The following is a 17,780-nucleotide window of genomic DNA, read 5'->3' on the forward strand; positions in this document are numbered from 1 at the left end:
AATGTGAAAATGTTATGAAAATGAGTTTCAAAGTGCAAGTTTTTGAAAATGATACCATTATCGTCTCTGTGTAAACAACAAAAACGCGAATTTGTGAAAGCGCTTTAGTCTTGCACATGTATATTACATTGGTTATTATTGGACAATGAAGAAAAATGTGTTAGTACTGTCAAATTGATAAATCACGATTAATCGCATCTAACACAAAAGTTTGTCTTTATATACTGTATGTGTGTTTATATATTTGTTTTTATATATAGTATATATTATATATATGTCTGTGTGTGTATATATACATATACACACAGATGCATATATGCACACATATTTATAAATACAAACTTTAATGTTATATGCAAATAATAATAATTTCAATTTTAAGCTGCTATCCTAGTTTTGGCATCAAAACATAAATCGACATGTGACAAAGAAATTTGACATTCATTAAACTGTCAAAATGTTGATGAATGCATTGTTTTATTAAAAATGTAATCGTGACACTTGGGTTTTGCTTGAAATTCAACTGATAATTGAACATATTAAAGGCATATACATTACATGTTATTAGGTTATTAAGCAAAATTGCTGTAAGAAGATATGTCACTAAAGCTATGTTTATATATATACAATTTAGTCCTTAAAGTCCTTTTTCTAACCAATAACAAGGTGTGAGAAAAGTAATGTCGAAAGAGGAAGTGTGTATTTTCTCATGATAAGTGGGTAACTGTCATTATTGTGATAGCCATCTCATATCTGCAGACCACACCCACACTCTTAGCTAACTGGTTAGCTCACACTCAAACTGATCCAATCACACGGCCTCCCGTCACAGACAGCAGAGGCAGACAGAGAGATAGGAGTCGTCTCCTGGATCGACTCCTGTATCATTACGTCATAATACTCAATGACAGGACAAAACAGGTTATGTTTGTATCTGTACATGAAGATGAAAGTTTAAATTATTATTCTTACATTATTATTATGTGGTAGCAATGAAAAATCCCAATTACTGTCCACACTTTTTTGTCTTCATTATGTTTGACAAATAAAACAACTCAATGACAGGACATATCTCATATCATTTCACACTGTAAACTCATAATGAAAATGTTCAAACGCTGTAACAGTTCACCATAAAATGAAAATTCTGACATAATTTACAGACATCAGTGTGTTGTTTTACATTTTTTAGCGGATCTTACCATGGCCACTATTTTTGCGCTGTCAAGCTCTGCAATGACAAATAAGCTCCATCAAAGCACTATAAAAAAAGTCTCATGTGCTGTAAAGGCATACGATAGCGCTGCGTGAGGAGCAGACTGAAATTTAAGTCGTTTTTCACTGAAAGTCTTGACATCTGCCCTAGCTCTTCTTGGCACATTCATGAGAGAAGCATCGTGTTCGATTTGCGCACATATCACTCTTTTAAATCATATGTTTTCAATGAATCCTTAATCCAGTTAAGCAAGATTTCATACTTTTATGGAGCATTTGTGTCCTTTTTAAAGCATGACAGCCTCAGTCCATGATGGAAGCCATTTATTATGTTAAAAAGAGCTACAAGGACATTCTTTAATACATTTTATTCATTACTGTTCCACAGAAGAAAGCAACTCCAACAGGTTTGGAATGACACAAGGGTGAGTAAATTATGTCAGAATGACAGAATTCTGAGGTGAACTATCCCTATTAATACAACTACACAGAAGTGAAGACATTAACCTGGAAGTCCCCCTAAATGCACACACATACAATCTCTAATCATGTATTAAATGGACTTGATGCAGATCTGTAGAAATAAAGACTTCAGGGTGTCGATGTTATTCAGAGAGTCAGCAGTAGCATGTTAACTCTGTTCCTTAGAGTCAGTCTGGAAATCTGGAACAAGACTAACTGCTTTTGGCACAGCCCACATCCCGACAATGTGCGCACGCACACACACACACACACACAGAACACAGCTGAACCAGGCCCAAAGAAGAACACAGTACACTGTTGTGAGTAAAGGCTCAAAGAGGCAGTATAAAGAAAAGAGTGAAAGGGAGAGAGACGTGTAATTAAGCAAATATATTTTACTTTGACAGACACATTAAAGAGCAGAAAGCCATCCAGCCACCTGCACAACAACCCTGTATCCTTGACAAATATGTCTTTCACCACAGCTGAAACATTCACACACTCGTACACACACAATGCATGCTTGATGAACAAAAAAATGAGATGGTTAAGGTGTGATTTTAGTGTGTTTGCTCACATATATGCTCTTGTGTGTGTAGCGGAGCTGCAGGTTGTGTAGAATGGCCCCGTCGTGTAGGTCCTGTAGGGTTGCCATGTCCTCGACCCCAGTGATACTGCTGCTGTGCATTGGATAAACCCTCTGCCTGCTCACAGCATTCTGTTTGTAGGTGTACACCTGAACAAAACACATTTGAATGCATATTATTGAGCATTTGTTTGCATATTTGTGTAATGACCATGAGAGAAACAAAAAAGAGAGCAATATACAAAGATTATTATTTTTTTTTTTAGATTATGATATGTTACCGCTCTAAAGTCTGGTTGGATAAGCCACAATTAAAGTCACTGTAATTGTCAAAATATGCACTGCATACCACACATCTGTGATGGCATGTCAACTGAATTCAAGATTAATGCTTTTTAATGGAAAGTTGGGATATTTTGCATAATGAATGAATGCCAAAACTGTATAATTTTCCGTTATCCTGATTTAACTAATTTAATACATGGCTGTACTAGTCGTGAGACTCTCATGTCACTTGGCACTCTCTTTCTTCTCTTATAATAAAAATCCATTCGGAAAAAAAAACCCCCCAGAAGGTCAGACCAGCTTGCAGACGAGTTAAGACCAGCAAACCAGCTCAGACCTGGTTTAAGCAGTTATTTTCAGCACTATATTCAATATTTAATGTGCATTTATTTTATTGGTATAACTCTTTACAATAAGGTTTCATTAGTTAACATCAGTTAACTACTGTTGTTAACATTAACTAAGAATAAACAATACTTATACAGCATTTATTAATCTTAGTTAATGTTAATTTTAACATTTTCTAATATCAAATATTGTATTTGCTAACATTAGTTAATGCACTGGGAACTAACATGAATAAACAATGAACAGCTGGATTTTTATTAACAAATGTTAACATGTATTAACATTAACAAAGATGAATAAATACTGTAACAAATGTATTGCTCATTGTTAGTTCATGTTAGTTAATACATGTTAACAAATGAGACCTTGTGTAAAGTGTTACCATTTTATTTATTTGGTCATTTCTTCTTCAAAATAAAAGACAAAAATAATGATCAGCTGACAGAACATTATCATAATAAATGTATTAGTTATAAATGTGATTATTTTATATGACACATGGCTGTTTATGCTTTTTTATTAAAACAATAAGGCTAAAATCAATGCATAAAACCATTTTTTATAATAATAATAATAAAAAATCACTGTAATGCACTGAATTCACAGAAGGTGTTTATTGCTTTAATAAACTATAAGGATCCTGAAGGTAACAGACTGGCTGCAGATGATCCTATAGACCAGAAACAGAAGCCAGAGACATGAGAAATGTGTGTGTGCTTGACTGCACACGCAAGAATATGATAAACAGACTCAAATAATTAGAAAAACACACAGTAAAATACGGAGCCCTGCAAAGCCCTGCAAAGACACACATATATATACAGTTGTGGACAGAATTAATGGCACCCCTGGTAAATATGACCAAAGATGGCTGTAAAAATAAATCTGCAATGTTTATCCTTTCGATCTTTCATTCAACAAATTCGCAAAAATCTAACCTTTCATTGAAGTAAAAGAATTGAAAGTGGGGGGAAAATATTGGCACCCCTATCATTTTTTATGAGTAAAATATCTCTGCAGTATATTCCCATTAATATTTACATTTTTCACACCAGGGTGACTAGGAACATGAAATTGTCTAGCTATGACTTCTTGTTTCACAGAAGTATAAATAAGAGGAAACGCAAAGGCCAAATTCCCTTAATCATTCATCACAATGAGTAAAACCAAAGAATATAGTTCTGATGTGTAGCAAAAGATTGTTGGGCTTCACAAAATAGAAAGTGGCTGTAAGAAAATAGCTAAAGAATTGAAAATGACCATTTCCACCATCAGGGCAATAATTAAGAAGTTCCAATCAACTAAAGATGTAACGAATCTGCCAGGAAGAGGACATGTGTCTATCGTACTAATGCACAGCGAGGAGGAAAGTTTGAGTGGCCAAAGACTCTCCAAGGATCACAGATGGAGAATTGCAGAGATTAGTTGAGTCTTCTTGGAGTCAGAAAGCCTTAAAACAAAAAATCAAACATCACCACATGTTGTTTGGAAGGGTTTCAAGAAAAATCCTCCTCGATCATCCAAAAACAAACTCCAGCGTTTGTCAGACACGACTGGATCTTAAAAAAGGACCTGGTTCTGTGGTCAGATGAAACTAAAAAAAAGAGCTTTTTGGCAGCAAACCCACCAGATGGGCTTGCTGCAAACAGGGATAAAAAGTCCTCCATGCCCACGGTTAAATATCCTGCTGGATCTTTAATGTTGTGGGCCTATTTTTTTGCTGGAGGTCCTGGACGTCTTGTTCAGATACATCATGGATTGTAGCAAATACCAACAGATAAAAAATCTAAACCTGACGGCCTCTGCTAGAAATCTTATAATCCCCCCCCACCACTTTCAATTCTTTTACTTTAATGAAAAGTTAGACTTTTGCCATTTTTTTGGACCAAAAGATCAAAAGAATAAACAATGCAGATTTAGTTTGTATTCCATCTTTGATCATATTTACCAATAATTTTATTTTATTTTAATTCTGACCACAACTACTAATAAATGTACTAATAAATTATTATAAATTATTATATTGTGCACACGATTTTGAAAAACGAGGGAACAAATTATTATATCATGCACACTATTTACTTAAAAAGAGGGAATGAATTAGTAAAACGTGCTGACGTATTAATAAGTCATTGGAACGATTTGTTAATTCGAGGTCACGATACACAGATTTTTCCTGCATGTCATGTGAGGGGCTCCGTAGTAAAACAAACACAGGTACTGCTCGGTTGACATGCCGGCTTATATTTGAGTTTGTGTACCTGACAGACTCTATGGCAACACGGTCTCTTCTAAACAGACGGGTGCACAGACAAGTATGTTTGTGTAAAGTGAGAGCACACCACCTGTTCAGCAGTGCCTTGTTGATCTGAGGTGCACAGAGCAGATGTTATGCCACCGTTCCTGTGTAATGCATACACCCACCCCCACTTACCTGTCCATAGTCGGTGTTAAAGACCACCACTCCACCAGAGCACGAGTCCACAGTACTCGGGACATAATGATCCTCCACCAAGAGCCACACACGACAACCCTGTCAAGCACACAAACACTGGTAAGCAACATACTGACAATAGCAGAAACACAAACAACTGTTCTAAAACCATTTGTTGGATGTAATTCTGGATCTCGAAATGAAATTGTAAATGGTAAAGGACATGTTTAAGAACATCCTATGGGAAAGAAAAATCATCGAACAACTGCAAAAATGATAAAATACAAACAACTGTTTGTAAAATCAAGTGCTGAAATTTAAAAAATCACTAAACAATAGTTTGTTATTTATAGTTATGTATCTTTAAATGAAGTTTAAAATGATTAAAGGACCTGTTTGAGAACAGTCCGCATACACTGCAGAAGCTTCAAATAAGATCTCTGTAGTATCTCAATTGTTTCTACACAGTCACAGCAGTGACATACAATGGAGAACAAATAGAGATTGGTCTCACATGTGTCTCCTCTAAAGTTTAAGAACAGATCTCATCTCAAACTGTTCTCATATTTGCTAAGGTACCAAAGTTTGCAATCAAATATCAGAGATTTCTATATGTTCTCAAATATTTCTCATCAAATTTTCCAAGATAAAATCATCTGAGCTATGCTAAAGTATCTACATGAATTTTGTAACTCTAAACTCTTACTCTGTCAACTCAAAAGATTCACATATCGGAGAGAACTGTCAATTTTTGTTTATCCAAATGATGGCAAAGTTAATACTCAAATGAAACTATAAACTTTATTAAGTGTCCTAAAACTAAACGATCAACCTCTGAGTCTGAGCAATCTCATTTTCCTCTGGAAGGCTCTCCTCATCAGGACTGTTTGTACATTAGGTCAAAAAGGTATAATTACCAATAACTCTAATTCAGAGTAAATTCCTCCCTCTCTCTCTCTCTCTCTCTCTCTCTCTCTCTCTCTCTCTCTCACACACACACACACACACACACACACAAACACACTCACACACACACACACACACACACACACACACACACACACACACACACACACACACACACACACACACACACACACACACACACACACACACACACACACACACACACACACACCACACACCACACACCACACACTCTATTAGTGTACATGCTGATGGAAGAAACACATGGTGATCTGAACAGGCATGACTGGCTGTGAGGCCCCAGTGAAGCAGACACAGTTGAACTTTAACCCCATTCCCCACTTATACATACTATCGGCACTGCATCAAACACTGCAGCACTGTTTTCGGTCCAGTGCCACTCTGCATTGTGGGTATTGCAGTTGTATACACTATGCGCACATGTACTAAATGTAGAATTTACAACTCTGTTTTTCACATTGAAAACATCAGACTGAATCTATAAATCAAATTAAACATGAACAAAACAAAGTGATTATGTTTGACCACAGTACAAATTACAAGTTTAAATTCAAACTGTGGAATGATAAAACTCACTCAAAGTCTTGAGAATCTGAAAAATTACTCTTAAGAACAGTAATTAAGATTATTAACTATTAAAAATTCCCCATTGTTACCCTGTCATCCACTGTCTCAACCTCTTATTCATGTAGTGGCATATAAACTCAACAGTACTTTATAACTTAGAAGAGCGGAAACACACACACAGACACACACACACACTCTCACGCGCACGCACACACACACACACACACACACACACACACACACACACACACACACACACAAACACACACACACACACACACACACACACACACACACACACACACACACACACACACACACACACACACACACACACACACACACACACACACACACACACACACACACACACACACACACACACACACACACACACACACACACACACACACACACACACACACACACACACACACACACACACACACACACACACACACACACACACACACACAGAACTGCTGAATGATCAGACTGAACTGCAACAGAACAGCTGTGCAGCTGGACACACACAGTTGAACACTTTCTCCTATCCCAGCATAATATGCAGAAACAACTATACGTTGCCAAGCCATTCTTAGACTGATTTCCACGGAAAGTGTGTCAAAACACTGTTTGTTCGAGCAACATTGACTTATCTAATGGCATGAGTTTTGGACAGGACCATCCTATTGTTTTTAGCTTTTCTTTTTTTATGGCCTTCAATTTGCATAGGCTATTATTTGATAAAGCATTGGGCAAGAAGTGAAATTATTTCAGTACAATATTGGAAATACAATTAGGCTTTTTGTCCAATTACCTGATTACATAAATTGACAGATAAAGTTATTTGCAGCCCAAGAGTAAAGATTATTCTTTTAATAAAAATACTAAAAGGCTACAGTAACCACAGAAAAAACTTTGGTTTGGTAAGAAAGACAAAAGTCTGTAGAGGAAATGGACAATTTAAGTAATTTTCTCTCTGATTGCTGTCACGTGCACATCTTCATGGTTTCTAACAACATATGCACACTTGTAGTACTGTTAACCTGCCACTGGTCAGCTAAAGTTAGTAGCTGTAAAAAGCAAAGACAAACTGAAAAGAAGAAGAAGAAAAAAATAGAGCAAGAAACAATGGGAGACTTCACGTATGGGACCATGATTTTACACATTGTGTTCATTAAATATTAAAATACATTAAGAAATATATAATATAAGAATTACGGAGGAAATCACACTTTTAAAGATGACTGATCCTTCCCGGCATGCAGTATAAGGACTGCATGCCGTTGCAATAAGTAGTAACAGTTTTGAGTAGTAACAGTCAGTGTTTACTGTTGAAAAGGGATCAACTCTGTATTGGATTTTCAAATGACTTTAAAAGCTCAAAACTCAGAGTCATCCCCATCAAGTTAGTGCATCTCTAAGCCACACAAACAGGAAGCTGTTTTTCTCTCTAAACCAAGTTTATCTCAGGAATTCCAGGCCTCTAATCCAATTCACCATCTCTGCAGTAAACCAGGACGCATGACATAGTTTCCCAACATTTGACTCAAGCACTTAATGGTGAATCGAAAGAACACACATTTCTCCACAAGATAGGTTAATGTGTAGTTCATCTCTTGAGCCATGTTAAGAAATTAATGTTAAGAAACTTTTGAATTGTTCATTGTTTCATTATGTTTTTTAGTATGTGTGGATTTACTTAAAAGGACGAAAATGCCCCAGAAGATTGCCAAATCTTACAAAATCTCACTTTGGGGACATCCGGGAATGTGTCTATGGTGGTTAAGACATTGAACTTGTGTGTGTGTGTCTGGTTTCCTTGACAGAAGCATATTTCGAGTTAAGCAGCTTTGACCATGCCTTGTGTTTATCTGCAAACATTAGAAGATTAAAACTGCTCAACCAGTTTATGACTGCAGCCAGACGTTCACACATTACAGTTTAGAAATACTCCAATCACATTCATAATTGTCTCTCTCAAGTCAAAAACATTCTGTGTGCTTAAACATTTCCAGCTTACCTTTTTAAATGACACAAAAACCTTTTATGAGTATGTTTACAAGCACTTTAAAAGCTCAATTACAGTCGTGTAAATGCTTTAGTCCAATTGGAAACTGGCCAATCCAAATGTGTATTAAATCCTTAAAATATTTCTATACTAATTGTGTTATTTGACACAATGTAAAAAAAAAAACTTCTACTAATAGAAAAGAACAGAGGAAGAGTGAGAGAAAAATAAAGAAATGTATTTTCAAAAGTTTGGGGTCATTACATTTTCTTTTAACAGTTTTTGAAAGAATCCTCTTATGCTCACCAAGACCACATTTATTTGATCAAAACTACAGTAAAAACAGTAATACTGTGAAATATTATTACAATTTAAAATAACTAATTTCAATTTTAATATATTTTATAATGTCATTTATTCCCATGTCAAAACTGAATTTAGTGTCACATGATCCTTTATTCTAAATCTAATTATGCTGGTTTGTTGCACAAGAATCATTTCTTATTTCTTACTGTATACAGCAATTGTGCTGCTTAATAATGTTGTGGAAACCATGGTATATGTTTTTTCAGGATGAATATAAAGTCTTTAAAGTTACTTTTGATCAATTTTTCGTCCTTGCTTGATAAATTTTATTTAAAAAAAACAAAATAAAAAAAAAAGCGTACTGACCCCAAACTTTTGAATGGTAGTGTATCTGCCAGGTTTTCTGGCCAATATTCACTTCCTGTACTAAAATAGACGGCTCAAAGGAATCACAGATTTAAACAGGTAGCAATCCAACTAAAACATCTCACACACACACACACACACACACACACAACTTATGCACAAAGACATCCAAATCAAACATCAATGACTTTCTAATTTTGTTTCATGTTCAGATGAAAGAAAAACTTCACTTTGAAGTTAAAAAGTGCGCTGTGTGCATACATGTCCGAGATTGTCCTTGTATTGTGTATCTAAACTCTTAAAATAATATCAGAGTTTTGGAGGGCGGTCAGGCTGGGCGGAGTAAAGGATGAAACAGACCAGAGTTACTCTGTAATCTCAATGCTGCTTACCGAGCATGTTTAGAGCAGCTTACCACACACACACACACACACACACACACACACACACACACACACACACACACACACACACACACACACGCGCACCCACACTTCTCCATAGCTCTCTTTCTCTGTCCCCCTTTCTTTCTCTCATTTGGCTGCAGGAAGTGAGGGATCAGATATCGTTTGGGTCAACAGGAAGGCAGACCAGTGATGAAGGGCATTCCTGCATACTTCCAACCCAAAGATCCAAAACTTTAGCTCTCTCACATGCAGGGTGACCCGGACTTGGTGTTCAGAGTCAGACTGGTCTCCTCAACATATAACTTATTTCGCCAATCCAACCCCCTCAAACACGCACATATACCCTGCATGGCTGCCTGACCTACTTTTCCAAAGCACGCTCATTTTCTCTCTCTCTCCTACAGTGAAAAATGTGTGTTTATACTTCACGACAAGAGTGAACGAGGGAAAGAGAGCTGTATAAACTACGCAGAACAAAGACAAAGACCATCTTCGTGCATGTATGCATGCGCACATAGACGTACTTTGCACCTGGCAGTTTAAAGGCCTCAGAGATGGCAATTGTTGTGATGAATCATAAAGGGAAGTTCACTTGTTTTCTTCCTCTTTGTTTAGTTATTATAATGATTTTGCCATTCGGGAACAAACAGACTAATTAGGCTTTGCATGTTAATTGAAATGACTCAAGATTACATGAATAGTTCACCCTAAAAAGAACATTCTGTCATCAGTTACTCATCCTCATGTCATTCCTGACTTGTATGACTTTATTTCTTCTACGGACAACAAAAGGGGAGATTTGGAGAATGACCTGGTCAATGATTTCCATGCAATTACAATAAATAGAGACCTGAAGCTTTCAAGATTCAAAATATATGAAAAAGCACTATGAAAGTAAATCCATTCAACTTGTCAGAAGACTTATATAATACACACCTATATAAAAATATAATGCACACTTTCTCGACATCTGGCCTAGCTTTCCTTGAGTTCATGAAAGTATCAGTGGCTATTTGACTCAAAAGAATCACTCTTAAGTCAGATCATTTCATAGAATCAGCTGATCTGGTTAAAAAAATAGTCTGAATCATTTGTTCACATATCGGAGTGAAATTATCTCTCACTAGAGAAGATTATTAGTAGATAACAACGTAATTTTATTTTGTCTATTTCTTACCAAAAGCTCTCATATGCCTTCAGAAGACTTGGCATATCACACATGAGTCATAACGCGTACTTTTATGGCACTTTTGCTTTCTTCCTGATGCTTGAAAGCACCAGTCCCCATTCATTCAGGACATCATTCAAAATGTGTCCTTTTTAGATTAAATGAAAAATGAAAGTCATACAAGTTTGAAACAACATGAGGGTAAGTAAATAATAAAAAAAATTGCGTGAACTGTCTGTTTAACAGAAATATGGAACACACACACTTTTAGAACAAAAGAACAAATAAAACAAAAAACATTTTCTCTTCCAGTATTTCTCTAGTTCTCTTTATCAGTGTAGACGCTGAGGGCTTTTCCTGTTCTGAGTTCCTTGTTAAAAGCAGCTTTGAATCACTATACTGTGTAATCATTAAGCTACTCACAAGATTTAATGTGTGTGTGTGTGTGTGTGTGTGTGTGTGTGTGTGTGTGTGTGTGTGTGTGTGTGTGTGTGTGTGTGTGTGTGTGTGTGTTTGTGAGACAGACAAGGATTACTTGACCAAGCAGATGAGGAAACCAGAAGGGGGTACATGGCCAAGTGTGTGGGGGGTTTACTTGGAGGACAAAATCTAACATTTATTCAAATTGTTATAGATATTATAAAATAACTTAATTTTAAGTTATTTAAATGTTACAAAACCTCCCTTTGGGGATGTCAGTGAACATTAATAAATATATGATATTTAATAATAATATATTATCATTTTTTACTCTAAAAATGCACATAAATTTTCTTTAAAACGCTAGAAGTCTATGGTACTTAAACTAGCTAAATAATGTGTACAGTGTCTCATGGCTGTTGTACGCCAGGTGCTAAATAAGCTCCACCCCTTTGTGTTTCACTACTTTAAATAACTAAGACCTCTGTGTTTGTCTGCTTAAATACTAATGACAATTTAGCAGGAAAAAAAAAAGATGACAGAGAGTTATAACCTTAAAGAGAATTTAATGTTAATTCTATGAGATTCTCATAATTATATGAGATTTCACAATTGCACCCAAAGCATCTCTGATCCAATGAGACTTTTGTTTCAGGACTAAAAAAAGAATAACTTGGAGTGTTTGTTTTCCCAGAATGGCACTCCTCTGCACTAAAACACAACTGTCAAACAGTACCTGCGACTCTGATTGGCCAATTCACAGGAAAATAAAGATGTTTACCTTTGAATAAGCTCCGCCTATAGTGACTGCAGGGAGGCAATAACCTTAGTGACACTGCTGTGCAAACAACGGCCATAAACAAACACACCTAAAACAAAACGGACATGCATGCCTGCGACCATAACTGCAAACAGAAATGTGTGCATGTGCATCCATGCTAAACCAAAAAGCTGAAGAAAATGGCTAAAGGGCAGATTTGTGTGTGAAATCTCTCTCTGTGAGGTTAGACATGTTTGTGTGAGACAGGAATCATACTCTCTTAGGTCAGTCATGTAGAAGAGCCGTGTGTGAGACAGGCATTCACGAGCTCAGCTATTCCCCACATTCCGCAAGCATGTTTCGGCTGAATCTGTTTCCGCACACACAGCGCTGTCTCTTTTTAAAGACTGCTTCTTTTGTCCAGAAACCGATTCGCAGGCTAGATATGCAGCAGCCGGAGGACATTTGACACTATTATGTAAAGCTGGTGAAGTTGGAGCTCCCTGCTTTTTGTGCTTCCCTCTCTGACCATCTGAAACCCTAATATAAAGTCTATATTGCTGCGTCCAGAATCGAATTCCACCCTATAGTGTGAAAAACAGTATGCCAACTGAGTGGTATATCCGAATACATAGCACTCAAAATACATAGGCGAAAAGTACCCAGATGACCTACTACTTCCGGCGAGATTCTGAAGTGTACTTTCGATTGACACTTTACTATCCCATGAGACCACGAGAGAGGATTTGTTAATAGCATTAAAGCAAGGCAACTTATGATGGTAGGTCACGTGACAGTGACAACATGGCGGATTTTGTACATCTGAATTGTATTCATACTACACACATTTATACTATATAGGACTTGGATACACTTTATTTTAAGGTGATGTAGTTACAATGTACTTACTCAAATAAGTACCGAGTAATATTATACATGTACTTACTAGAGAGTTATGTTTAGGGTTCGGATTTAGTGTTAGTTACTTGTAATTATGCATAATTTACTGTTATAACTATAGTAAGTACATGTAGTAACTAGTTTGTTTCAAATCAAATGTAGTACCTACTATGCAGTATGTGGATTTGGACGCAGCACATGCTTCTGAGCTGGTACAGGTGAGAAGTTTTATTGAGATGATTTATTTAATTAGGCCACGCCTTCACAGGTGAAAAGCAAAATCTGGAGGACTAATGATCCACCTCAAGCCAATTTTAGAAGCCTTCACTTGTGACTCATGTGGTAGCGGCACAAGGGAGTGGCTCGTGCTACTGATCATCATCTCGCACTCATTTCACAGTCAGGTCATGAGGGATGAATAATACTATTGTCTCATTTCCATCAACACCAGTCCTGACAAGTATTCCCCAAAATTACCTTTTGGTAACACTGTTATGGATTCATTTAATTTCCATATAACATACATTTCTATAAAAATAGTAATGGATTAAAATATTATATAACAGTAATATACTTTAGAATTATAATTTATTTTTATTGAATGTTACATCTAAAAACATTTACTGGCTGTAAAAAAAAGTATTATTTGCAAAAAAATACGACAATTTGGGTCATTCATGGGATTCGGGTCATTCATGTGTCCCCAGTAAAGATCATGATCTTACTGCCTTAAAATGTTTAACAATATTCATTTTAAACCTATCTTAGTCATAAAAAAACACCATATGAACTCTAAGCATATTGAAGTTGATTGAAAAATAATTTGAAACATTTTACAGCGTTTTGAAGCACCACATAACCATTTTTCCTATGTTCCCAGGCCTGTGTAGCAACGCTTACTATACATGAAATTTCAATGAATAAATTTTTTTTTACATTGTTGGGTATCAGTAATGATTCTCTCTAATGTATATATATTTTTTTTTCAATTATTACATTTATTTTAACAATTATAATCAAGGTTTTTAGCTTGTCCCTTAATTTAATGTCCACTTTGTTATTTTTTTACTACTTTCCCTTTAAATGAAAGTTGGAAAAATTAAATGACATCATATTATAAAGCAGCTATCACTTCTTTGAAGGGAAAACAACTTGGGCAAGTGAGTGAGTTCCTCTACTATTTTAACTGTCTATTTTTATAAATTTTATCTTTCAAATTTGATGTGGTCAACCTAGTATGTCCACACTGTTTAGGGGAATGTGAAAAAAGTTAGTAGGAAAATCATATCATATTACAGTTTTAAAAACCATGCAATTTTTCATTTGATAAACCTTCTACGTTAGCTTGTTTTTGCTCAGACACGGTGCATAGGATGTCCACCCTGTTAGTGTTGACCATGTTATATCTGAAGAGCTAACAAAGTGGACACTGAGAGTGTACATACTAGTGATTGTGAAAGTTATTTATTTTTAAAGTTGAAGAAGTAGTGCATTTAAAGTTCGTTGGAAATGTTTTACATATTGTTTCCCATCTAAATCCAGTTCAAAATCAACTATAATTGTAACTGGTTGTACGCGAGCAATAGGAAATCGTCCATTCTTTATAACACTTGTCCACCCTGTTATTATTCTGTCCACCCTGTTAAGCACTTTTTCCACAATAATTCCATAAATTCAGCAAAAAAATACACTAACAATTCAGTGACAATGAAAATTTACAAGAGTATCAATGTAGTAGGCTACTTTAAAAAGTAAACAGACGTGCCTAACAGGGTGGACGTTTTTGATCTTCCATTTCATTTATTTTGTTTAATAAAGGGTTACATTTATTTACCCGAGCTTTACCAGAATATTTTTTTAATTTATGTAATTTATATTACATCACTATTTTATAATACAAAATCTATGCAATTATTATTATTATTAAATGCTATTTCTAAATGCCATGCTTTGTATAAAGTTATCACTAATGAAACACTATATTAATTCAGTCAGCGTACAGTGAACACTTCTAATAATAGCGCTGGGATGTAGATTAGGAAACGAGAAGAAAGGTAAGGAAATGCCTGCGAGCTCCGCTGGGAATGACCCGAACCATTCAGAACCGAGGCAGTGAGGGAGATGTGAGGGTAAGGGAGTCCGGAACATCCAACAAACTACATATATACATACAAACTATATATATGTGTGTGTGTGTGTGTGTGTGTGTGTATGTATGTATGTATGTATGTATATATATATATATACATATTGTTTTCTGGAACAGAAACAGCAGAACATCCTTCTTATAGCAACATGAAAATAGTATTTTCATATCCAACTTACCTCGGTGAAAAAGTTATCCATTGTCCTTATAATAATGAATCTCTGAGGTCTTCATAGGAGTCGACGAGCCGAGCCATACGTGTCAGTGAAAAGTGTCATGCGGTCCCTCACTGCATCTCACTGATCTCTAGACCCCTGGAGCCAGTTTGTTTCTCTCTCGCGCAGAGACACGTCTTTGTTTCAGACCATACAGATGTTGGGAACTATCATGTGTCCCACTGCCAGTCGCGAGAGCAGGAAAAAGTTTTCTCTTCCTCGAGCGCAGTGACACCGGGGCTCGCGAGGCGCGCTTCGGGACGGGATATAAAGATACGGCGCGAGGTGACTTTGTATGCCGGTGTGACACGCGCCTCGGTAAACAGCGAAGGCTTCGGCTCCTGCCAAGTTTGCAGGGACTCCGCTGAGTCGGCTCGCTGCCTGTTGGCTCCGCCCCCCGAGCGGTTTGAATGGCAAAACTGTAGATCCGTAGCCTCGCGCGCACCTCCTGCTGTTCCCGTGGTGAGGGCGCGCGGGATAATCTACACAAAACTATTTGTGTTGATTCACTGGCTGTTAAACTAAAAGCTCAGCTGTGAAACAGGAAGCTCAGTTCAAAGTTCAAGGTTGATAAACGCACATGTAAAATTAAATTAATTAAATTAATTAATAAAAAAACATAAATCAACCAATCTATCTATCTATCTATCTATTAGGGGTGGAACTTTTAAATTACAAAGTTCGGTTTTTATCATGGTTTTAGGGTCACGGTTTCTGTACGGTTCGGTATGTTCAGGGAAAAATGGATTACTGTCAAATAAAAATAAAGAAAATAAGAAATAATCAAACTACAAGCAACATCACAAATAAATAAAACAAAGATACAAAAAAATATATAGCCTAATAATCCGGTTATTTAGGTGTCTAACAGTAGTTTTCTGGTACAAAAAATGTAATTAAGTGCTCAAATGTAAAATAACATTGCATATAATCTTCACTATAAATCAAATAAAGATTAATCATTATTAAAGTTACAAATGATGATTTCTTATCTTTTGTTGTTTGATTGACATTAAAAACCAGGGCTGTCAACATTAACGCGTTAACAATGTGATGCGATTCATTTTTGTCCAGTATTAAACTGGACTTAAATATTAAAATATTAAATATTAATTTATTAATATTAAATATAAATATTAAAATATTTAACGCAATTTACGGGATCTGTTAATTTTTGTCATTCGTTGGGTAGCGTTACATTACATGATCCTGCTCTTATTCATGCAAATGCTTTTAAACCATTCAAGCGCGACAACGACAAGACAAAAGAGAACGCGCTGTCTGTGAATGTCCCGACACTCAGAAAGACACGCGCCAGTATCGTGCTCACAGAACAGCGTGCCAGAATAGCCTACAGTTCTCTTTCGCGCTTAAACGAACAATAACACACACAATTATGCCAAAATGTCCGTTTCGTCGAGTATCCTCACAAGAGCAGTCATAAATTAGTTAAATAAAGTCTTAAATGAACATAAAGAGTTGTGAGAGAATGAGGCGTGTGTGAGATGTGTCGTGCAACAGCGGCTGGTTTTAAAGGGACAGCAGCCAATAATGCTGTCTGTCAGTAAAGTTAAAGGTATAGTGGAGGATTTTCTTTTTCCGGGTGGATCATCAAGACTATTGGTCCTCCTAATTGTCAATCATTCTGGTGATATGTTTACGTAAGGCCGTCATACGGCCTTACCTGGGCCGTCAAGCACAGGTCCCTAGTTAGTTTTTGCTTTCTGCGCATGCGCACTTATATGTGTGGTGAGCTACGGTTTCAGCCATTCATTGAAGCTCGCCGTTCTCACCGGGTTTTTTCAAAATGTCTGAGGGTCGCAAGAGAAAAAGTGTCTACGAATTGTATGACAAGAAGAGAAAGGCCTCTGAAGAAAGAAACAAGACCAGAGTGTTTTTGGGAGAATATTTCACACGCTGGCGTGCGCTAAAAGCACAGGTTGGGCTTCCCACTGATGCCTCAGTCGTGAAGTTTCTACTCGACAGGTAAAGTTTGGCATGCTATTTGGAGAAATCCATTTAAAATCACTGCTAGTAAAAGTTAATGTAAGCTATGATTAGCAATGCTAGCCGTCTCTCGTGCACACATTTAATAGGCGTTCCCTCTCCGGAGCAGGTAGAGTGTAGCGCATGTGCATTTTTTCAAAAAGTGGAGAGGGCGGTTCTTTTCTAAAATTCGGGAAAATCCTCCACTATACCTTTAATCAAAGAACAAAGGGAACAGAGAAAATGA

At 36.5% G+C, this 17,780-nt stretch overlaps 1 protein-coding gene across 1 annotated transcript in view; it reads right to left on the bottom strand.

Annotated features, from left to right (window-relative positions):
* The window catches only part of myo10 (myosin X), a 46,146-nt gene extending 30,143 nt beyond the window's left edge, over positions 1-16,003 (bottom strand). The window contains exons 1-3 of the mRNA XM_082173426.1: positions 15,512-16,003; positions 5,331-5,429; positions 2,255-2,413 (exon numbers count right to left, since the gene is read on the bottom strand). Coding sequence (XP_082029552.1) covers positions 2,255-2,413; positions 5,331-5,429; positions 15,512-15,532 — 279 coding nt within the window. The 5' untranslated portion in view covers positions 15,533-16,003. The remainder of the gene's footprint in view (positions 1-2,254; positions 2,414-5,330; positions 5,430-15,511) is intronic.
* Positions 16,004-17,780: the final 1,777 nt, after the last annotated feature.

The sequence above is a fragment of the Leuciscus leuciscus genome (genome assembly GCF_965113295.1).
Source record: "Leuciscus leuciscus genome assembly, chromosome: 6".
In the NCBI taxonomy this organism is placed as follows: domain Eukaryota; kingdom Metazoa; phylum Chordata; class Actinopteri; order Cypriniformes; family Leuciscidae; genus Leuciscus; species Leuciscus leuciscus.